Source organism: Garra rufa, chromosome 12, assembly GCF_049309525.1.
Source record: "Garra rufa chromosome 12, GarRuf1.0, whole genome shotgun sequence".
In the NCBI taxonomy this organism is placed as follows: Eukaryota; Metazoa; Chordata; class Actinopteri; order Cypriniformes; family Cyprinidae; genus Garra; species Garra rufa.
This window is the reverse complement of record NC_133372.1, coordinates 90,287-114,174: the sequence shown is the minus strand read 5'-3', so window position 1 is coordinate 114,174 and position 23,888 is coordinate 90,287. Positions and strand designations below refer to the sequence as shown.

General features: G+C 43.9%; 1 protein-coding gene across 1 annotated transcript; it reads left to right on the top strand.

Moving 5' to 3' along the window:
• On the top strand, positions 1 to 22,853 carry mbd5 (methyl-CpG binding domain protein 5). Its single transcript, XM_073851650.1, has 10 exons — positions 1 to 246; positions 2,446 to 3,005; positions 3,552 to 3,654; positions 7,815 to 7,995; positions 8,322 to 10,367; positions 14,973 to 15,211; positions 15,321 to 16,391; positions 16,663 to 16,736; positions 19,880 to 19,955; positions 20,265 to 22,853. Exons 2-10 carry the CDS (start codon positions 2,899 to 2,901, stop codon positions 20,322 to 20,324), a joined length of 3,957 nt encoding a protein of 1,318 aa, XP_073707751.1. The 5' UTR covers positions 1 to 246; positions 2,446 to 2,898; the 3' UTR covers positions 20,325 to 22,853.
• The last annotated feature ends 1,035 nt before the right edge of the window (positions 22,854 to 23,888 follow it).

Sequence of the window (23,888 nt, the reverse complement as noted above, 5' to 3'; positions counted from 1 at the left end):
GCAGCGGATGTGTTGATGCTTTTGGCCGTTTTGTTTTTATTTTAAAACGCTCAGAGTCGATGTGAAACAAACCCGAGCGGACTCCTCCTCCGTTATTATCGTCCCGGGAGCTTCCAGCCGACAGAAATGCGGCGTGTGGCGGGTGTTATGAGGTAGATTGAGCCGCTGCTGCTGCGCTTCGGCCGCGGCGCTACACATTTGAGTGTAAATCCGCTGCAAGAGTGTTTCCGGCCCGCACGCGAGCAGGTACGTGTGTGCGGCGCGTGAGTTTTTGTGCGTACGATTGTGTGTTTGTTGCGCGTGTGTTGTTTAGGTTAGCAGTTAGCTGTGTGTGTCTGTCTCTATGTGTATGTATGTATGTATGTGCGTGCACGCGCACGCGCGCGCGTGCGTGCGCTCGGATTCACCCGCAGCCATAATGAGCCCAGAGCTTCATCCCGAACCGAGCCGAGCCGAAGCGGTTGATCTGAGCAGAGACTCGCTCCAGTGTGCGGCTCTGATGCGCTTCGTCTGTGGCTAGCTTTAGCTTTAGCAGTGGCCCAGCTGCTCATTGATCTGGGTTAGTGTTGGCACTATTACGTGCAGAAATGAGTGATTGTGAACGTGACACAGCTGATGTTAGTACTCACGAACACACACGAGTGTGAGCAGCACATGTATCTGACACTTACTGTTGGACCACTGTGATCGATCATCTTCAGCACTGAGTGTCTGATCAGATCCTAAACTCACATTATTTCCAGTCGGTTTGACTGTCACTCATAAAGCAGGCAAAAGTCGTCCATCAGCAGCTTAACACAGCATTAACAGCTGTCAGTGTGGAGACGAATGTGACAGGCATGATGGGAAACATCTTATGAAGGCACATATTCATTCTGTCATGTTATTGACAGGTGGGCAGCACCTGGAGTATGACACACACACACACACACACACACACACACACACACACACACACACTCTGACCTGATGTGGCTCATACGACACTCGTGTAGTGATCCAGATGTTGTCTGTTGCGTGTCCTGCCGTCGTTCCTCTTGTCAATAGTTGCAGTGGTTTATGAGCTGATGATCATGTTGATGTTGTTTTATCAGTACACACTGCAGTCTGTGACCTCTGACCTCTTTAAGGTCACGGCGGGGTGGAACCGCTGGACTCTGTGTGTTTGTGATCACACTGTAACATCTCTGGTGTTTTTGTCGTTCTCTCTGTGTGTGTGTGTGTGTGTGTGTGTGTGTGCGTGCTGCTCATCCAGTCCTGTAGTGAGTCAGCAGCACAGTGACACAGTGATCTCAGCTTTGCTGGTCGTCTTATAGTCCGGCTTTCTCTCTGTCGGTCCAGCTGTGAGTATTGTGTGATCTGAACTCACACCTGTTCACACTGCTGACGCTCAGAAGTGAATTCAGATCTCATACACTCACCAAACCCACAATGCCCAGCGTGACACACACCTCAGTTCTTGATGCTTCAGAATAGAAGAGCTCTTACTGAAATCACTGAAAATCATCCATGATTCAACATGATCTTTCTTGAAATCGTGCTCAACTCGAGCGCTCTATGAACCCGCATTCACGTTATAAATGTCTGCTGCGCAGTATCTGCGTGTTCTGATTGGATCTTTCAGCTGTCAGTCTAGTGTTGACCAATCAGGGCTCATCTGAATGTTGTTTAGTGGACATGTACGCAGGTCACTGTGATCGACTGAAGAGCGTTTGGTGATTCACCTTTAGTTGATCGAGTCATTCGCTGTATAAAGTACATCAAAACCATGTGATAAAATACTTGTAAATAACAGTGACCGTAACGGAAGACGTTTATTGTAAGATTTACCTTTGATTTACAGTTCATTTAATAAGAAATCAGAATGATCAGGTGATTTGCAGGAAAGGTCAAATATTTCTGATTTTGTGTGTTCAGTTCTTCAGAGCCCCTCGTGTCTTTGCTGGACGTAGATCGTTCTTTTGTTTGAGAAATGTGTTTATATTCTCTTTGCAAATGATTTGATGATGACTGATGTCGGTTTAGGCCGCGTGAGATTATTAGCATGTCTGCTAAAGTAATTCTGCATGTAATTTGATTTGCTGCTTTTCATTAGACATTGGAATCGAAAGTTTCTTACATTTTTAATTTTACATTTGACCGAAGGACACTTTGTTCCCGTTTCAGTTTGAAGTTTTGAGGGTGTGATCAGTGTTCGACAGCATTTGGATGAAATCTTCCATTTACAGATCGTTACAGTATTTTTTACCTTATATGTGGAGTGGCTACGCGTTGTAGTTTTCGTATAATAAAGGTTCGCCGTGAACGACGTGTGTTTGTGTCAGAGAGCGACTGTGAAGGATGACTGGAGGAGAAATTTTGGACGAAAGCTCTGATCTCGACTCGAATGTTCGAGTCTCACATGCGTCCAGTGTCTGTATTCTAACGTTCTCTTTCTCTCTTTAGGAACCATGAGTTTGCGAGAGCTGCCGCTAGACGGTCCACGGTGAGCAGTACCTCCGAAGATCGTGACATGCGCTGTCCGCTGTAGAGACGCGACGCCTGACCCGGACCCGCGGGTCCCTCTGCCTGCTGGGAGCTGCCACTGTTTCCGTGCGTTCGGTCATTTGAGGTGCTTTTATGTCCAGATCAGAAGCGCTTTCGGACTTCTTTCTCATGGCTTTGATTGGTCAGACGCTAGCAGCGGAGTTCCTGTCTGCGTTGAGTGGCAAAGTAATGAGGCCCTTTCTCTGGGCTGCGCTGTGAGCCCCTCTCGCTGCGGTCCGGCCCGCAGATCCTCCCCGCTTTCAGGAAAGTTGTGCTCCGTCTTCCCTCTTCTGAGCGTCAGAATGAGACTTTGTGTCGGGACAGAGAAGAGCGTGTGATCTCTCACGAGGAGTTTTGTGCCGGTCCATAAAAATGAATGGAGGAAAGGAACGGGAGGGCGTGGAGGGCAGAGGTCAGCTCGCCCAGGTGCCCATCGGCTGGCAGCGCAAGGTGGAGGCCTCGGGTGTCCTTTATATCAGGTATGGACCTACTCCGTTTTAACGTGCGCCGCCAGGGTCCGGATTAAAACCTGCTAAAATGAACATCTGTAAATGTTACTTAACGAATCGACATTATTTGTATTAAAAATGTTTCCGCTGCGGGGTTGGCATTATTTATCTATTTCTCTGTATCGGTGACAAACGGCAGATGATCGTGTCGCTGGCCGCATCGTTTCTGAGATTCGGTCTTTGTTTGGGTCAAACTGCAGCCGACACAAACACAGAGGCGCGCTGCGGTTTGGTCCAGTTGTCGTACTGATGGTTTAATCTGACGAGAGTTCTGTGCATCTCTGCAAAACGTAGGGAGAAAAAATGCGTCCTAGATCAGCATCAGATGTTCAGCGTGTTTGTTTTGAATCGCTCACATCGCTTACGTCAGCGGGGCTCAGCAGACCAAACCCAGCTCCCCTCATCTGGAGTGTTCTGGTGTCATTTCATGTAGTTCTCCAGACAATTATTTGTAACTAACATATTTTTGTAGATCGATGTCTTTACTGTAATTGTGATCATTGTTTGTGTTTGTAGTCCGAGTGGATCAGTGCTGTCCTGCCTGGAGCAGGTGAAGTCGTACCTGCTGACCGACGGCACCTGTAAATGTGGCCTGGAGTGTCCTCTCATCCTCCCCAAGGTCAGTATTCACACCTAATGCTGTCTGTTTCATAAACACAACACAATCTGGACATCTTTCCAAAAGCCTCATTGTCATTGATAATAGTGCAGATGTGGAGGATAAATCACTGTGCGGTATTTGAAGTCAAATCATTATAGACGCTGCACGACATTCTGAGTGTTTCCTGTGTTCATTCAGAGGAACACACATGCTTTAACTGACCTAAAAAAACATTGTGTCTGAGAGTTTTTCAGTATGCATTTGTCACTTGTCTAAATCAGAGCTGGTGATGGCAATAAATCGCTTTTTTTATTTTGGAAAAATGGCCTGAATCGATTTGTAATTCTGTTCAATTGATTTAGATGCTCTCTTACAGGTGCCATAGAATACATTGATACAACATTTTAAATTGTTCCCTGATATCTACATAGAAGGTTACGGCTTAGGTGAGGGCAAAAATTCTCCAGAAGCGGTTTACAAGTCCATTTAACACCTAGGATTTGTCTCTAGTCTGTTATTACCTTATGAGGTTCATGAATAATAATGATGAGCTCTGCTCTGATTGGCTGTTTCACAGAGCGGCTCATTTAGCTCTCACTCAGCAAACACATATAAAGGAAAATATATATTTAATTACGGACCTCGAGCCGCTAGTAATATGCGGGGCATTGAAACTGCCGTTTTGAATGCATGATCACATTTTACGTTTGAGATCGGCGATCGCACGTGTTCTGTGTGCCGTTATACTACAGCGGCAGTACAGAGCACAGTTGACAAGTTTAGATGCTGTCAGCGGTGATCAGGATCTGTAAATCATCGTCCGCACAGTCATCTCTCCTTACTCTGTTTATGTGGTAAGTGAAATCATATGTACTGCAATGTCAGCTAACCGTGTTCCTTTAGTGGCTGGCTTTATTTTATTAGAACACGATATTTGTTTTCCGTGCCTTTCTGAGTCCAGACACCAACCATCCCTGCACTTACCATCTCCTGCACAACCTGGAACATAACATTTATTCCCGTGATCTGCCATTTTCGCTATTGTTCTCACTTAGTTTTTTGTTTTTTTTTCACAATAGCCTACCCGCAGAACTTCTGATGATTGGGCGATGCAAATGTTGGGGGCGTGACTATTAATGATCTCGCCTATAACGTCGTAGTCTGTGTTATGTTGGAATTGGTCTCTTTTTCAGTGGTCTTTTGCAAACACCAGATTTATAAGAAAGAGGAAACGATGGTGTTAGAGACTCACGGGATGTGATGTCCATGTACTGAACTGTTATTATTTAACTATGCCAAGGTAAACACAGTTTTCCATTCTATGGCACCTTTAATGAATCACTTGGTGTTTAGTGATAAAAAAAATCAGATACTTAAGAACACAGAACCAAAAGAGCGCATCGTCATAAAACTTAAGTCTTTAACTTTTTAACTTTTTTTTTTTATAAAGATAAGTGAGAAACTTCAGCTACTGCTGTATCATGAAATCGTTGTTCAGGCTGAAAATAGGGATGCGCAGTTCTCAAAAATAATGCATTTGAAGATTTGGGCTCCTAAAAATGAATATTGGAATATTTGTTTCTTTAAATGACGTTTAATGAGAAAGACATTTTTTTATTTATTTAAATAATCAAGTTTTTGAACAAGCTTATGATTAGGTATTATACAAATCAATGCTCTACAATAACGTTACATTAAAGAAAGCAAATGTGTCATGATCATTTTGCGATCATATAAGCTCTCTTCTTGGCTCCTGCGGTCGTCAGTGCAGTGATGGACAGTAGGGCTGGGTGATATGCAAAAAATATCTCATCAATAATCGCCTTCGAAAATATTGCGCTATCCAATAATATCGTCCACCACGCCTCGTCCCCGCAGAGACCACATTAAATACATGCACCATAAACACACACCATGTTCAGTCTGGAATAATTCAAAGTAATTCCAAACTTCACGGAGCAGATGACGACATTCTGTGATCAAATACGATCAACTTGTTAACACGCTCCACAGCGCCACAGTGCGTTTAGTTTTAGTTTGGGATTTATCATGGATTCCCTGCATTTATGGCCAGCAAAGCAACACGTAGTAAAATTCGAATAGTGTTGTTATTATTTTTTTTTTTTTTAATATTTATAGATCGAATATTAAACTATTTTTCCACACCCCTAGCTGAAAGTGTTTTATATCCCCCTGCAATGTTTTTTGATTGATTTCCTATGTAAACTATGTTTTGCTGTTTTGTACTATTTTTTTTTTTTCTCTGCAATGCAATTTGTAGACTATTAACAGGGTTCACACAAGGTCATTGAAGAAATTAATAAGGAATATGTGCCTGCAGTTTGCAGACAAACAAATGTATATTTTGGATAAAGTATTAAAAGTGTAATGATATTCGTTACCTTCCCCTGGCTGAACATTTATTGTTATTCTTAATGAAAAGCACACAAACAGTAAAACAGTAGGCTACAATGACAAACTAGCTTACATGTTTATTAACAAAAACAAATAAGATGAGGCATTACATCACATGCTGTACTGTATATTGACTATTAAATTAAAATTTAAGAGCGCTTCCATAGCATCTACATGAGACAAACAGCAAAGATACCAAGCTTTTCAAAATGAAAACAAAAAGAAAAGTAAAATTGAATTGGCTGTCTGTGACGGTGCTTGTTGGCGTTTCTCTGGTTTAAAGGGGCTATATGTAACTTTTTCCCCAAAATAAACGTAACAATAGCCTTTATATTTGACCATTTATGACTCAAACATCTCCTGATGAGCATACTGACACCTTGTCAGCTCACAGTGGGTGCACCTATAAGCCTGTATCCTATTTTTCCTATTTTCTGTCGGGTCGGATTTATCGCGCGCTGTCTGCGGATGTGACGTCAAACACGTTCATGTTAAACGTTTCAGATCACTCTGCCACCACCGCTAGTCATATATATTGCAAACAAACTTAGTTTCTCAAACAATATATGTATTTGACTGTTCTTACCTCTGTAAACATAATGTTGACTTCTTTGCAGCGAAGTGTGAAGTGTGAAGTACGAGCGCGCGCTGCCAGAGCGAGCAGAAAGGAAGAGCAGTTCCGTTTTTTGGCCACAGGTTTCAGTCGCGAGTTTATATTTCAGAAAGTTACATATAGCCCCTTTAAGAAGTGGTCTTTTACTTTACCTTTACATTTAGCTTGAAAACCAAATCCTCCGTCTGCCATTGTTTCTTCAATATTCGCATATTGTTTTCCGCTTGTGCTGACGCGGTGCATATAACCAGGCTATACAACCGAAGCGCTCACTGCAAGCACCTCTCAGTGTCTTCATGCGATCAGTGATATCTGCTGCGGCTCTGCAGCGTGCCCTATGGAGCAGAACAGACCATGCACTCGCACAAATGCGACCACGTCAAATTTTAACTGTTTAATTAAATGGTTGCAGTCTAGAGCCCTGGAACACATCATGAATGATTGAGCTCCAGTTAATGTATGCCGTGAATTGCACGATGTAAATGATCATTTTAGGTCTGAGCTTCAGAGCTCGTGCTCTGGTCAGTGTTATGTTACCAGAAAATGAATCAATTCAGAGGAGATGAATAGATATATACATGATAAATAAATCCAGCAACAAAAAAATCTTATTGTGAATATACTGTAGTTATGTGTAGGATATTATTTCTGGGTTTAAGCATCATTACGGTCGTTCAAGACTGACACCTACAGCCTGTGCTTACCTCATTTATGTAATAGGAATTAGTGTAAATGTATATTCAGGTTACACCGTTAAAACCCATCCTGACGTCTGTTCTTTTGGCTCCGGTGTAATTTGGAAACACCACGTTGGCATTATAATGTGAGCTGTAATATTAACGTTTCTCTTTCTCTTTGAGCTCATGTGATAGTGAAGCGTCCACAGGCTTCAATGTTCAAAATTTCATTAGGAACTGTAGGACATCTGGGTATTTTATGTCTGCTGTTTCATAAATACTGCTTATTCCAACATATTACTCATTTCATGCATGCTATTAAGGGAAAAATGTTTGGATGTGAGGTTAACTTCATGTAATCAGTGTGGTGTCAGTGAGAGGTACTCACCCCTAAATATCACATCAATTAAACGAAGCTTACTGTGACTTTATGCTGACACTCAAGTCTTGGTCTGGAATTTCTGTTCTCTCAGGTTTTCAATTTTGATCCTGGTGCGGTGGTGAAGCAGAGGACTGCGGAGGATGTGAAGGCTGACGAGGATGTTACGAAGCTTTGCATCCACAAGAGGAAGCTTATCGCAGTGGCGACGCTGCATAAGAGCATGGAGCTGCCGCCTCCTTCCCTGACGCTCACCAGTCCCGGCGGAGGCACAAGTATGGCACTTTTCTGACAACAGAAGAGCATTTCTGTGAACATTCATGGAGAATTGTTGATCTTTCTTAACCCTTTTTTAAACATGTGCATGTGTTTTTTCCCCATATTATTTGAATAGGGGTTCCTATGATGTAAATGAAGTTATAGTAGCCTATTGGTAAATGTAACGAATGCCATCGTATGAGCTTTTATGGCAAATAACCTAACCGGTGACGAAGGCAGTTCTAGCAAATTTCCCTTTCGTTAGGAAACCCTACACTAAACGAGCAGTCGCATCCCTTTCTGCAGCCGAAATGATTGACTGCGTCTCTCTCTCTTCCTGTAGGTGTGACCTCCGTGACCCCTACCGCACAGCCTCGAGCAATAAGGAATAAGACCCACGAGGGCCAGCCGGAATGTAAGAACCCGTTCAAGGCGATGATGGCGGCGGGGCAGCGGCACTTCTCTCCGGATCTGTGCGGCCCGCCGCAGCAGGACGTTTTCCCTGCGTACTCCCGGCAGAGGCTGGCCAGCGGTGAGCCGGGGCCCAAGTCCCCCTACCGCGGCGGGCACGGAGGCATGCTGAGCCCTCCCTCGCAAGCTTTCGGGGACGGGTCTCTGTCCCCACGAACGGACGGTATAGGCAGTCCCGACGGGTTCGTGCGCAACAACCCCTGCGGCTTCCAGGGGACCGGCAGTCCCATGCACGGCAACAGCCGCATCCCTTTGTCTTCTCCCGGGGTCATGATGCACGGCTCGCCCGCCACGCAGTCGTCCTGCGTCATGGTCGGAAGGACTAACATGCCTCTGTCCCCCCCGGTCCCCAACAAGAGCCCCATCATGAAAAAGCCCCTGTGCAACTACCCGCCTGCCATGGACTCGAGCAGGACTGTGTTTCACCACAAGGCCCCGTCCGCTCCCGCCCCCCCGCTGCCGCCTCCCTGCGCCCTGCAGAATAAGCAGCTGAGCTCCGAGAAGGACCCTCTTGGCATCCTGGACCCTATTCCCAGTAAACCGAACCCCTCCGCTTTCCAGCCCAACGCCCACTCTCAGGTACCAATGATGAATGTAAACATCCCTCCCGCCATCGTCCCGCTGCCGAGCAACCTGCCTCTGCCCACGGTGAAGCCGGGGCCGGTGGGTCACATGCAGAGGACTCCGCACGGCACGGCCGCCTCCATCTCCCCTTCGCCCGTCACCTCTCCCGTGCACGTGTCCGGGCCGGCCTTGGTCCGCGTGGAGGTGTCCCCGCAGCGCTCCCGCTCCTCGTCCACCTCCTCAGAGCAGGGCGGCTTCGCCGTTCCCCCGTGCGGCAGCATGAAGGTCCCGCCGCGCTCGCCCAGGTCCTCCATGAGTTCGCCCCGACCCGCTTTGCCTTCCAGCCCATCTGGCAAACCGGACGGTCTTCACCAGTACAAAGAAATGCCCGCCCAGCTGCTGGCCGGGATGAGCGGTCAGCACAATCCCATGTATCCGCCCGCCTCGGGTGGCGCCGCCCCGCAGAAGGAGCACCCGGGCCTTTTGGGAATGCCCCTGAACCAGATCCTTAACCAACACAACGCTGCCTCTTTCCCTGCCAGCAGTCTCCTCTCAGCGGCCGCCAAAGCACAGCTAGCAAATCAAAACAAGCTCGGGGGCGGCCCTTGCGCGGGCGGGGTGGCGGCGGCTGGCGCGGGGGCGTCCGCTGGACTCTCTTGCCCCGATGCCGGCAGGGCCGTCGAAGGCCACAATACTCTAAATCCCATGTTGCCGCCCAACCCCGCCATGATGATGGCCGGCGGCGAGGGCCAGAGCGGACGCGCCGCGCTTCGGGACAAGCTCATGGCTCAGCAGCGCGACCCTCTCCGCAAGCGCAAGCATCCTCCGAACGCGGCCAACCACGACAACGCTTTCTTCAACGTGGCCGGCATGAGGGCGCCCTGTCCTTCCGCCGAACAGATGAGAAAAACCTCCCGACTGCCCTCCAACACGTCGATGGCTCAGTTACTCCAGTCTCTGAGCAACCACAGCTCCCACGTGACCCGGGGCAGAAACCCAGGCCTCGCCAGTCCCGGACGAGCGCACTTTGGCGAGGGGGCGGTGGTCTCCGGTGCGGCGCCTCAGAGCGCGCAGGTCCAGCAGCGGCTGCACGGCCAGACGGAGGCCATGCTCTGCTCCGGCGTGGAGTCCGCGGTGCATGCGGCCCAGGGCCAGTATCCGGGCCTGATGAACCAGATGCAGGTGACGGCGATGACAAACTGCGGACCCGTCAACCAAAGCGGACAGCGTGCTCTCGGAAACCACGTGATGGGACACGCGAGCGCACGCTTTCAGCAACGCGTCCAGCCCAACGTCAACTGCATGCTGCCTAGCGGCGCCGATGCCGGCTGCTCGCAGCCCATGACCGACACAGGTGAGGAGAACATCGAACGCTCGACTTCCTGTTGATGTTTGATAGACCACGTAGTGATCCTAAATTGACCAAATGTTGGTATTGAGAATTGTGAAGAACTGTCTGAGATGCTGGCATCGTGACACCCTTATTTCAAACATAAGTAATTATAATAACACTGTAGTGAAATAAAATGAATCGTTTGGTGATGCAAGATCAGTTTGGTGATATCGCCCACCCCAGCTCACATGATTCTAGGTTTCTCTTGGCTTATTGGTGGCAGTTTCTGATTATAAGGCCAGAAGAAAATTAATGTTTCTAGTGATTTGGAAGCAATCATTTACGTGGCTTAAAAGCAACGACTGATTTTCATTTTTTGTGACGGCCCGTTTTTGCAGGCCAAGTAGATCTCAAAAAAAAAAAAAATAATAATATTGCATTGAGCCCTGTTGAATTCTGTATTATAATGATTATCATTCTACATATTAATATATGTTATGATGTTATATTGAATGTTTGTTTGTTTGTTTTATAATACAGTATGTGTGAGTTGTTGGAGCTGTTATATGTGACCCTGGACCAGTCTTAAGTAGCACAGGATATATTAATGCCGAAAATCATTAGGATAATCAGTAAAGATCATGTTCCAAGATATTTTGTAAATTTCCTACCGTTAATATATATAAACATAAATTTTGATGAGTAATTTATTTGGACGACTTAAAAGGCGATTTTCTCAATGTTTTGATTTATTAATTTTTTTTTCAGAGTTGTATCTCGGCCAAATATTGTTACGTACTTAAAGGGAAAGCTTATTTATTCAGCTTTCAGATGATGTATAAATCTCAATTTCAAAAAATGATACCTTTTGACTGGTGATGTGGACCAGGGTCACATATAGTGAATATAGTCACACATAAACTCCTCTCAGACATTCATATATTCACAGCTATATAACAACAATAATAAGATGATATTGATAAAAAAAAAACATATGCTAAATGCATGCTTAAATTCGTAAGGCCACCAAGTCATTTTTTTATAATGCAACTAAATCATGGGTAAAAATGGTTTAATCCCGTAAGCAGAACTGTCCTTTTCCATGATTTGTTTAATCTTGCTAAAACAGTGGTTCTCAACAGGGGGGGCGCGGAGAGATCGGAAGGGGGGCGCAAATTGTTTTCGAGAAAAAACAGACAAGGCATTATTTGGGTACTGGGTGTATTTTAAAGCGTTTCATGTAGAACAGATATTCAAAACCGGTGGGCCTCCAGGGTGCCGTGAGATAGCTTAAAATTCATTTAAATATTATCCTAAAATTGTTTAATTTCATTATTAATGTTTTAAATGAAAATGATCAAAGCACGGTCTCTCTCGTGTTCTGTGATTTGATTGCTTTGGACTCGATGCAGCAAGTTTCATCGCACTGTTAAATACAGACTGAACGGCAGCTCAAAACTTTCAACTGCTGCACAAAACTTCATTTTAGAGACCTGCAAGGGACATTTTAGTCCCGCTCCCGCAAGTTTCTGTCCCGCAGAAATATCGTCCCTCTCCCGCAGAAATATGTTATTTCGTCCTGCTCCCGCCCGCATTCATGTTTTGTCCCACTTCCACCCGCAAAAGTAACCTATACCCCCCGGGAGTGCAGGTCATTACTTCATCTCTTGGCTGCATGAAACAAACCGTCGCGCTAATGTACAGGTAAAGACGATCAGAGTTATAGTAACGAACTTGCGCGTGCCTAATGTCTGACACTCTTGTATATCGGAGTCGTACATTAGGCGCGCATAAGTCCGCTATTGAATCACAAACTATTCATGCTTTCGGGGCACTGACCCATAGATCCACATTTTTGGAGAGGGTGCTCGCTGCAGAGCCATATGGGAGGAGCTGGAGGTAATGGGTGGAGATAGACACCTAACCACACCCTAACCCTACCCCTTACCCTATCCCTAACCTTAACTCCACCCATTTGTTCACTCAGAGGTGGAGCTGGACATCAAGAGAGATGGAGCTGGAGGCCATTTGGCTCTGCAGTGAGCAGTACTTGCATTTTTGCGTGAAATTTCAAAATATTTGTATAGTTGTCAAAATTAATGTCCTGTGAGTGTTTTATAACAGATGTTCACTCATAGAGGAGGATCTTGTGAGTGTCAGTGGGGTTTATGCACGTATTTGCTGTATTTTTCATTTTATGTATATTTTGTAATGGATACAAACAGTAGATATTCAGTCAGTCCAGTTTAAATGACAGGTGCACTTGCTATAAGTACTATATATATATATACACACACACACAGGGTGCGATTTACCGAGGAGATTTCCCCCACTCTGGTCTATGCATCCCTGCCTCTGCTTCATTATTTTTATCCACGGTGTGGATAAAACGTCCCGCGAACCCGCTCCTACGTCCCGATCTAAATCAAATTATTCGCCATATGCATTTTGAAGTTTAACGTTCTGAATCAAATGATTCACGATCCGATTGGAGCGCTTCGAAACAGTGAATCTTTTTGTGACGCAGTGGTTCACTGATTCGGAGTTCACAAAAAGCTCCGTTGATACCTTGCTCACCTTTTCTATAAAATGTATTCGTTGTTTGAAAATAAATCATTACTATTTATAGACCTAACTTACAATGTTTTTATTAAATTGTGATCACATAATACAGCTTCCGTCGTATTAAAAACATTTCATGACCTGACACTCATCTGGTTCTTGCCTAAAAAGACGGGTATATAATGCGCGTTGTTAACAGATTACACTAGTTTGGTCAACCTCTGCCTTTGGAGAGAGGAAAAAAAGTTTTCAAAAGCAGCCCCCCTCTGGTTATTTCACAAATTGCACAAATATGTATATGTGTGTGTGTGTGTGTGTGTGTGTGTGTTAAAATGTTAGAACTGAGGGCAAAACTAATGTTTTGGTTAATAAAACAGGCTTAAAAATAAACATCTTTAGAGGAAATATCAGGTATGGGGGGCCTTGCAAAATCGACCGAAGCAGGAGGGGGGCCCGGCCTAAAAAAGGTTGAGAACCCCTGTGCTAAAACAATAAGCAGGATTTTCTGCCGGTAACTTTTTGGAGATGCATCCCAGATTCGAGTCGTACGGTCACCTGTTCAAACGGTTTTGAAAAGTGTTCAAATCTCTGTCATTAAGTCAATCTATCCAAGCTAATTACATTGAAGAGAAGATTACCTGCTGTCAGCTCACTATTATGTGCATAATAATAACTGTTGTCCTTATCACACTTACAATCCAAATTCAATAATTCGTTAGATTATAAGAAGAGGAGGGTAAAAAGGAAAAAAGAAGTTGTGTTTTAAAATGTATGCAAGTAAATTGCGCTTTTTCTTTTTTTTTTTTTCTAAATCTGCATGCGTGTGTGAATCATACCTTGGAAAGCACTACCAGTCATCTCACTGCTGTCTCCATGGCAACCTCCCCAGCAGCCGCTGGCAACAGTAGATCACACACACACACACACACACACACACACACACACACACACACTGTCCGCACCGGCCGTCATTCTGTGACACACAGAGCATTCATTATGCAACACGACTGCTTTCGCACATGCGTTTCATTTCGGCGGATGTGCAGGAGTTTAGTGTGTAGTTTAAACCTTTACAAGCAGCACCGAACACGCATCATGTTTAAGCGTTCATTGTGCCACGCACATCGTTTATCATCCAGCACAGGATTTGATCTGCAGCTCCACGAACTAGACACGCTCACAATAAACATGCTGGTTTTAGCTTAACTTCAGCTACTCGTCTCAGCTCTGGACTCCTGTCATTTCCTGATGATCCTGCGGAGCGTGATCGTGTTGATCAGGTGTTTTGATCAGGACTGGAGCTGAGACCCACAGGACCGTGGGATATTGAGCAAGCATTTCACACTTTTAAGAGCCTTTAGAAAAGGATGTAATGAAATATCTGCGATGTATGTGTTGCTTACGTGTGTCTGCTTTTTAGTTTTAGTGGCTTTAGTAGTATGACGTGTAAATTGTGACAATTAAAGTTAGAAGATTAGTAATCCAATCTTTCATTGTAGTGCTTATGCTAAAAATGTAATATTGTTTTACATCCTGCGGTTGTATTTTTTTTTAAACATTTGCACGTTTTTTTTAAACTAGGGCTGCCATCCAATTAAAAAAAAATAGTAACCATGCTCCCTAAAACAAAGGTAAATTCCATAAGGACGTTTTTCAACAATCAGATCAATTCTCCTGTATTATGATAGAACAGTGGAGAGGTGACAGGAAGTGAAGTGGGAGAGAGAGAGAGAGGGGTGGGATCGGGGAAGGTCCTTGAGCCGGGATTCTAACTCGGGACAACGAGCTGTATGCGCTGCCCTCAGAGCTATTTAACCGTCTAGACGGAGCGGGTCGTAAAGGAGCGCTGGGGTCTCGATACATATTAACTGTAGCAGCACGATAAAAATGCAGAACTGAATATGACAGAATATCTTATTTCTTTTGCTTAATTTGACAGGTATTTTAGTTTCTCCTGCTTGCGCTCTTTTGAATATTTTATTTTCTCTGTGCTAACCAAGTCCGGGCTGTGTGTAGTCATATTTGTGGATGCGACCGGTGACACTGTTGTGCTTTTGCTAACAGGTGAGGTGGCGTCGCTGAGCTGCAGCATCGGTAACAGTCCTCAGATGAGCGGCGTGATGGTGGCGGCGGGGCACATGTACCACCATCACCACCAACAGCAGCAGCTGCACCCGGCTCTGCAGGCCATGCACGGGGTCTCCGCTTATCCGAGCCAGGGGCATTCCTTCGCCACGGCTCCTTTTACGGACGGTAACGTTCCCAACTCTAGCAGCTTGCCTTGCCTGTACCAGGATTATCAGGTGACTCACTCTGTCCATTAATACGTGTCCTGTAAAAAATAAATAAAACTGTAGCTAGCCTGCTCTAAATGACGTGCTTTTGTTTGTGTGCTTTTTGTTATTCCTTCAGGGCTGCATGCCTGACGGCGGCCAGCCTTCTATGACCTCTCATTCTGGAGACGCGGGCCTGTACCGAGAGGCTCCGCAGAAGCTGCAGGGTCAGGGGGAGGTTTCCATGGCGGGAGCGTCCGGAGGCCAGAGTTCGGTGGATGCGATCTACAGAGCGGTGGTGGACGCCGCCGGAAAAGGCATGCACGTGACCATCACCACCGGCGTGAGCGGCAGCACTCAGGCGAGTCCCGTCCCCGCGCTCAGCGCCATGAGTGCCTTCACCGCCTCCATCGGCCAGCCGCTCAGCCTACCTCACGCCGTCAACGCCGTCATTCACGCGCCGCGCGGCTCGGAGGGGACGGAGCCGCCGTCGCAACTTCTGCGCATCCGACCGCCGCCGGCGAACCACGCGCGCAGAAGCTCCGAGCACGGCAAGAACACGCCCGACGGCGCGGACGCGCACGAGTATTTCCGCTCTCCTAGCGCCGCCACGCCCCGCCCGCAGTGGGACGAACACAACCACGCTCACTGGAGAGGAGAGGAGTTTCTGGAGTGCTCCACCCAGGTGCGCAGCAGTCCGTGCGGAAGCAAAGGAGAAAGAAAAACCGCCACGGATTGTCCGCCGGAGACACCGGCCCAGACTCACGAGCCCCACGACGCTCAGACGGACGACAACGCTAACCTGCGGTTTAACCACCGCGCGAGAGAGCGGCCGGATCCGACGGAGCGTTGCGCTCAGCTCAACGGCACGCTGCCTCGCGGCGGATACGGGGAGCCGCTCACGGGAGACGATCAGTCGCCCGGCTCCTCCACCAGCTTGGAAGGGCCGCTGCTCAAAGACTACACTCACTTCAACGGGCACTTTAACGGACACTGCGCGCCCAGCCCTTCGGACACCAAGAGTCTCAGCAGCGAGGAGGAGCTGCGGCACCCGGACTCTCCTTCGGCCGAGCTGCTGCACTACAGGCCCAGGGCCTTCAATGTGGGCGAACTGGTCTGGCCCATCAAAGGCTTCCCTCCCTGGCCTAGCAAACTGATGGGAGAAGAGCATGGGCGCAATCCCAGCATGCAACTGTCAGAACAGGCCAAGGTAAGAGATTTATTGTCTTTATGCCCTTGAAGGCGCCTACCGCAAAAGTCAGTCTGTTACTGTATAGCGAGAACATATGTTGAAGAAACATCATCGACAGCAGTGCGGCCCGAGCGTTTCCTTGAGATTTGTCTCGGTGGTTTCGGTGGAGCGGGTGATGATCTGAACCTGTCAGCGATCATCTGGATTATCAGGGCTTTCCGAGTTCAAACATTGAAGTCAAAGTAGTAAGTATTGCAGATAACTGATCTGCTGTTTGAATTCTTTGTAGGTGGAACCGGAGCAGCTGAAAACACTAACACAGGATCTTCAGGTGCTGGACAGGGCCAGCAAAAAAAACAGGAAGTAAGTTTTTCTGTAACACAGAGATCCTGAAACTCTCACATGCTGGGAAATGTATACAAGTGGGGAAAAGAGTTAAAAAGAGAGATAACACTTTCTATGAAACCCCTATTTATAATACATTATAAGGGTATTTCTAAGGTATTATAATGAATGCATAAAGCATTATAAAAAACCCTTATAATATGTTATATAACCTCATGAATAATCAGAACAACATTATAATACTTGAATATTTCAGGTTATAACTTTGAAGATTATGATTATTTATAACACACAATGGAAATCATATTAAATCTGCTTAATTTATAATGGACTATATCATAGTACATTTATTTTTTACATTATATTATGTTTTATTTCGATGGTCCCCTTAGTCTATTTACTATAAGCTTAAAGGTGCCATAGAATGCATTTATACAATATTTTTAAATTGTTCTCTGATATCTACACAGAAGGTATATAGCATAGGAAAGATCAAAAAATCTCCAGAAATGTTTTTACAGGTCCATTTACAACCCTAGGATTTGCCCCTAGAATGAAATGCTCTGTTATTTGGAAGCTTCGTGAATATTAATGAGCTCCGCTCTGATTGGCTGTTTCACAGAGCTCTATAGCTCACACATGGATAAAAATATATATTTAATTTGGAGCTCTAGCCGCTTTTAATATGCGGTTTGTTGAATCTGCCGTTTTGAATCGCGGGTATATTAGTCTGATTACTGTGATCGCGTGTGCTCTGTGTAACGTTACAATGCAGAGACACAAGTACTTACCACACAAGTTGAGCTGCTCCTCAGTGATTCTCCAGATCTGTAAATCATTGGCCATCATCAGGCAGTTATTTCTCCATCATTCACCATCATCAGCTAGTCATCTTTCTGTTTATGTGGGAAGTGAAATCCTATGTATTTCAATGTAACAGGCTAGCGCTAGCATTAAGCTAACCGTGTCCCTTGAGTGACTCGCCTGGTTTAACTGAGGTGCTGACGTTAGAGATGATTGGGCGATGCAAATGTTGGAGGCGTAACTATTAACGATCCCGGGGAAGTTTCGTAACAGTCGGTGTTATGTTGGAATTGACCTATTTTTCAGTGGTCTTTTGCAAACACCAGATTTATATAAGAAAGAGGAAACGATGTTGTTTGAGACTCATGGTATGTCATGTCCATGTACTGAACTGTTATTATTTAACTGCGCCAAGGTAAATTCAGTTTTCCATTCTATGGCACCTTTAAACATTCCAACTACATCTCGACTAACACTCCTTAGAGTATTTAGTAGACTTAGGTTAAGGTCAGGCTAGGTAAAAGGTTCACATACTTGCAAAGTTACTTATAATATAATCAGTTTGTCTTTTGGGGAAACATCAAAATTTAGTGTTAGCATATATATAGCATACTACTAATAATGACTGCTAGCTGACATGCATTTGCAGAGTTACTCATCAAAAGCTGTCTAAAGTGTACTATCAAAATAATCAAACTGATAATACAGATGTTTCGTTACACATTCATCTGATCTGATGCCTGATCTTAGGGTTCTTTAGGAAATGTTATTATTATTACTTATAAGTGGTCTTTGTATGCTTTCAGTAAAGTGACATGAGTAACATGGCAAGATATGAGACTTATAATACATTATAACTATAAGGAGGTAATCATACTCTTAAAAGCTATAACCACAAATAAGTAAAAATTATAACACATTAAAACTGTTCTTATGAATACTCATGAGATATATAACATTATAATCATTATAATGCCTTAAGAATACCCTTATAATGTATTATTAATTCGGGCTTCATAGAAAGGGTTACCAAAAGGGATGCTCAAACCAACCAAAAATAAAAAATGTATTCCAATTGACTCGCAGTCTAGAAACAATCAAAAATGACCAAGTGAGAATGATAAATGGTGTTTGTGAGTTTTTACATGTGAAGTAAGGGATAGTGTACATCAGCTGGTTGTTATCGCAGACGCGAAGCGAAGGGGTCTTGTATCGCCCGGAGGGGATTTATTCTGTGCTAACAACCGTTTGGATGTACATTATCCTGCTTATTACACAACTACTTGCCACGTCAGTAAATAATTAGACACGATATATTGATTTGAGTTTAAATATTTGAATGCAAAGCTTCTGTGAATAAAGCAGTTGCCTGCAAACTAGACGGACACTTAAGGGCTACGGGACAATTATTTACACAACATTTCACCACATAAATAATGATTCCGATGAAATGTATTGATTTAGGATGAAGCCGTTTTAAAATCTTACCAGTTTGTGAGTTGTCTTATAATTCATTAGAGTGCACAAAACAGTCGTCACAAAGTGGCAGCGGCTGCATTTGTATGAAACGAGCGAGTCCGCCGTACCAAGATGACATAATTAAATAATTGTGCACATAATACCAGTTGGAGTTGTATTATTTTACTAGCTAACCAAGTGCAAGAGTATAGCGCCGACTTCAGTTCTGAGCCGGTGTTATTTGAGGAATAACATGACTGACCAATCAGATTCCAGTATTCCACAGAGCAATGTTGATGTTATCATGATAACAGACCAATTCAGAAAGTACAGCTGATCTGAGATCTGCATCCTGCCAGACTCATCTTTATAACGCTCCCACGTTTCTTGATTCTGCCGTCAGTTTTATTCAGTTGTTTGCATAGTGATTATCACAATACATATGCATTTTCTGTAACACTGTTTTGAAATGATGTTTCATTGACACAAGGTTATTTGGCCAGTGAAACGCTTTTACTCAGAGTTCTTTAATGGATGTTTTTAAAAAGGAATAATCTTACATTTATCAAGTACTGAAATGAAAAATCTTATATAGTTTGTTTCTTTTAATACATTTTGATCCATAAAAAAGTAAGGAAGTCTTCCATTAAATCTAGAAATCTTGTTCATGTCTTTGTTCCCCAGTGAATGTAAAACTCCATCGGCGGTGAAATGTTGAGAGGAACCAGACTCATCTAGCAATGAAATAATACATAGACTAAGCCACAAGTCATTAATGTTCTGCTCTTTCATGTTTTTTTCTGAGCGCTCATGTTATTGTGCAGCAGTTTGGCTCAATGTTGTTTTTTGTTTTTTTCTCTAAAGGTGTGTTATTAATGTGTCTCATGTCTCTCTCACAGGGCGGGAAAGCTGAATCATCATTTAGAAGCTGCGATTCATGAGGCCATGAGTGAGCTGGACAAGATGTCTGGAACTGTGAGTTTCTCTCTCTCTCTCTCTCTCACACACACACACACACACACACACACACACACACAGACACACACACACAGACACAGACACAGACACACACACACACACAGACACACAGACACAGACACAGACACAGACACAGACACACACACACACACACACACACACACACACACACACACACACACACACACACACACACACACACACACACACACACACACACACACACACACCTTATGGAGCTCCTCATACACTGTTCTGATTGGATGAAGCGATGATACAGTGAAGCTGTTGTCTGTTGATCTGCAGGTTCACCAGGATCGTCAAGTCAAACTGCCCAAACCCAAGAGGAGGAAGATCTCCAGATAACAGCAGCGTCAGTGTCCTAACCCTAACTCTGTCTCTCTCTCTCTCTGATCGTGGTGCTACACTCTAGCAGACGGCTCATCGTGGCCCCGCCCTCATCCAGTGACTGACAGGTGCTGGATCAGCCAATTAGAAAAGGCAGCAAATACAACTTGCTGAAGAACTATTTTTTTCTAGTGTACAAGGAAAAATATCAAAAAAGCAAAAAAAAAAAAAAAAAAAAATTACTGCATTTAAGAACACAGACAGTCCAAATATTTCTGATATGTTTTCAATGTGTATATAGACAATACAGAAATTTCATGGTAAAAACATGGGAAGAAGTGTAAATACTGTAGGATAATGACATGTACAAGCCAACTCAATGCACACTTTATCTTCAGCTGTACAAAACACAAAGCAGAAATGTCTCATTGGCTCATAAGGCCCTGTGACATTACAATGAATAAGAGTCAATCTGAGACTTTTCTAAGCTTCAGTTTGAGTTGTATTTTGAGTGTGTGTGTGTGTGTGTGTGTGTGTGTGTGTGTGTGTGTGTGTGTCGGAGTGGACTTCACCAGCTGATTGGATCAGATGCGGTTTTCACTCGAGCTTGTGGGCTTCTATATATAGTTCAGGTCTTCCAGCACTAAACACTAATACAAGAATATATGTTTTTAATTGTCCCGTGTCATTTTGCTGTGTTTTCAGTCTTTATACGGTTAAGTTGGTCTCTCCTTGGTGGTTTTGTGGTATTTGATTGAGTTAGAGAGCACTGGTTTATGAGGTTTCATACTGCAAAGGCCAACAAAGAGGAAAACTAGGGGCCTTATAATGTGTTATAAATGACGTATGGACTCCCTCTTTATTTGACATGTTCAGTAAAACTTGGCAATAATACGGCCCTGCGCACATACTCGCTAAAGCCTTATACTCGTGTACACACACACACACACACACACACACACACACACACACACACACTTCAGTATTATTCCGTTAACACAGTGTTTCTTTGCCTTTCGAGTTGCATTCAGTATTTATCCTCTCTTTTAGCGATTCACTCGTCAAGAAATGAACAGTACTTTTGGAAATCTTCATTCCGTTGTCCCCTTAATGATGGAAGCCTCCAGTCAAATCAGTAATGTCATAAAATTAGACTTACTCTACACAAAGAGGATCAGGAGCCTCGTGAGATCACGTGACCGGCCGAACACCAATCACTTTATCTCAGTGATGTGGGAAAGGGAAAATGCTGTCGGTAACTGCAAACTTTGTCTTTTGGCGCTGCGTCCACACGTCAGGAGTCAGAATCGGTCCGAGAACGGAAACGCTTCAGCCGGCCGTTGTCAAAAAGCACCAAGTGCAACGCAGCGTGTTAATAATGTGTTGTGTTTGAGTGCTGCATTATGGGAAGACACCGATGATCTGTAGATTGGTTGGATCTCTCACTGCTATCATTCTGATTCAAGTTGTAAACGGAGTTCATGAATAATGTCACTGCGGTGAGAGGGGTTTGTTTTTGTCTCTTGTACTTTCATGAATATCCGGTCAGAAGCGTTAGAAAACGGCTGTAGGACTGAAGGGAAATGGAGGTTTAGGGGTCATAGGAACAGGTCAGAGGTCAGCGTTGGGCTCAGGGCAGGTTGTACAGAATCACTGGAGCACGGTGCCAATCTGCCGGTAACACTAACTCAATACGAAGAGCTGATTGAATTATTTTTGTGTGTAAACTCTATAGATACGTGTGGGATTTTACAGCACATTGCTGTGTGAAACACGCTCTCGTCGGTTTGCATCCGTTTGAAACTCTAAACTAGGGCAGATTAAATGCCAGCTATTGGCTGTTTTCTCTCGTGGTTGTCGATCTTACAGAAATTTCACTACAAAATGAAGTGCAATATTTCCATTCAGCGGAACTGAGAACTATATCAGCGCAGATGTTGTTGGCGTTTCAGAGGTAAAAGCGTTCGAGAACCCCGTGAACAGACTCGTGCGTCTCTGCTGGTGAAGTCGGCTCTGGTGACAGTGCAATGCTGCGGCTCTGTGTTCAAAGTCTTACTGTTCAAGGTCAAATCATTTTGTGTTCATGTGCTCAGTGTTGCTCAAAACATTTTCCATTTCAATTCTCGAGTCCTTTTCTTTCACTTCCCCTGCGTGTGTGCGTGCGTGTGTACGTTTTTATTTTATTCTCTTTGCTTGCTATTTTATGATTGGTATCTGACTGGTATTACAAACCTTTCTGATGTCAATATTTTGTTTTTCAATACGTATCTGAGTATATATTTTCTCACCAGTATGTACTTTACAGCAGTCGACTTTGTAAAGTATGTTGTGCACTTGATTATGTTTGTTTCTGATAGCTTTGATGTGGCTGTTAGGCTTAGTTTGTTAAAGTCCATAATTTCTTATTGTTTCATTTGATTTTTTTAAGATGTCCTAAACAGCAGTTTTGTAAATATTGTGAACATTACAGGTCATGCTGTGATGTGACATTGAAATGATGTTGCACCAATGTTTCAATTAAAACCTGGTCACTAAACCTTGCTCATTCATCTGGTGTTTTACTGTAGCTTTATATGATGAATCATCAGAAATGATGGAAAGTATATATTAAGTTCATGTTTTAATATGACTTTCAGAGTAAGTATAGATTTTCATTTAGTTTCAGCAGTTGTTTTGATGGTTATGTTTTATTTTTTATTTCTTGGACAAATTCATTAATGAATTATAAATGGTTTCAGTTTTAGAAATGAGAGAACATGATCATTTTTTCAGTTTATATAAAGTCCTTTGTATTTAAGGTTGCCTTCATGCAAAGAGGTGACCAATAAAATGAGTAATCGGGTCTAACTTAAGTCCGCTTCTGTCTGTCGTAATCCAATGATTGTTATTTTTTCCCTTTCTTGGAAAGATGTTTGGTTTGTGTGAAAAGTGTCCATATGCTGCACACAGATGGAACGAAACAATAGAGCTCAGTCTTGATGTGATACGATAGATTCATTGATGGGCATTATGTAGAGGGTTAGACCAAAATGCTGTATCTGTCTGGACTGCATTTCCCAAAAACATTGCTTAAGCTTAAGTGGGGAACAAAAGAACTGTGGCCAGAAAGTTTTAAATATGGCTCTACTAGTTACTGAGTTCTCATTGTTTTTACAATAAAGATTCATCATAAAGATGGATCCAGTGATTGCGTAAGAGCTAACGATATCAAAAGTGCTACAGTGTTTAATTTCATGACTGTGCCACACATAAAGCGAGAGCAGAAACATGAAGTGCAGAACAAGTACACACTGTGCTGAAATGCTTCGTCTGATTCATGTATGTAGGAATAATCTAAATGATGTGTTTTTACTACACACTTCGTTTCAAAGCTGCTTTACAGAAACCGCATGTTTCAAATATTACAATCAAGCAGCCAGTGGTGTTAAACAAAGTCTGTGACGAGGTATTGGAGAAAAACTTGGAGAAAACTTGGAGAAAAAAGGAAGGCTATTCCAAAGTTTAGGAGACAAATGAGAGAAAGCTTTACCTCCTTTAGTGGACTTGTATATATCTTGGGTACTATCAATTTAGTGACATTAT

Coding starts and splice junctions, on each gene's coding strand:
- mbd5 (XM_073851650.1), top strand. CDS start 2,899: ATGAATGGAGGAAAGGAACGGGAGGGCGTGGAGGGCAGAGGTCAGCTC. Junction 16,392..16,662: donor AACTGTCAGAACAGGCCAAG/GTAAGAGATTTA, acceptor AATTCTTTGTAG/GTGGAACCGGAGCAGCTGAA. Junction 19,956..20,264: donor TGGACAAGATGTCTGGAACT/GTGAGTTTCTCT, acceptor GTTGATCTGCAG/GTTCACCAGGATCGTCAAGT.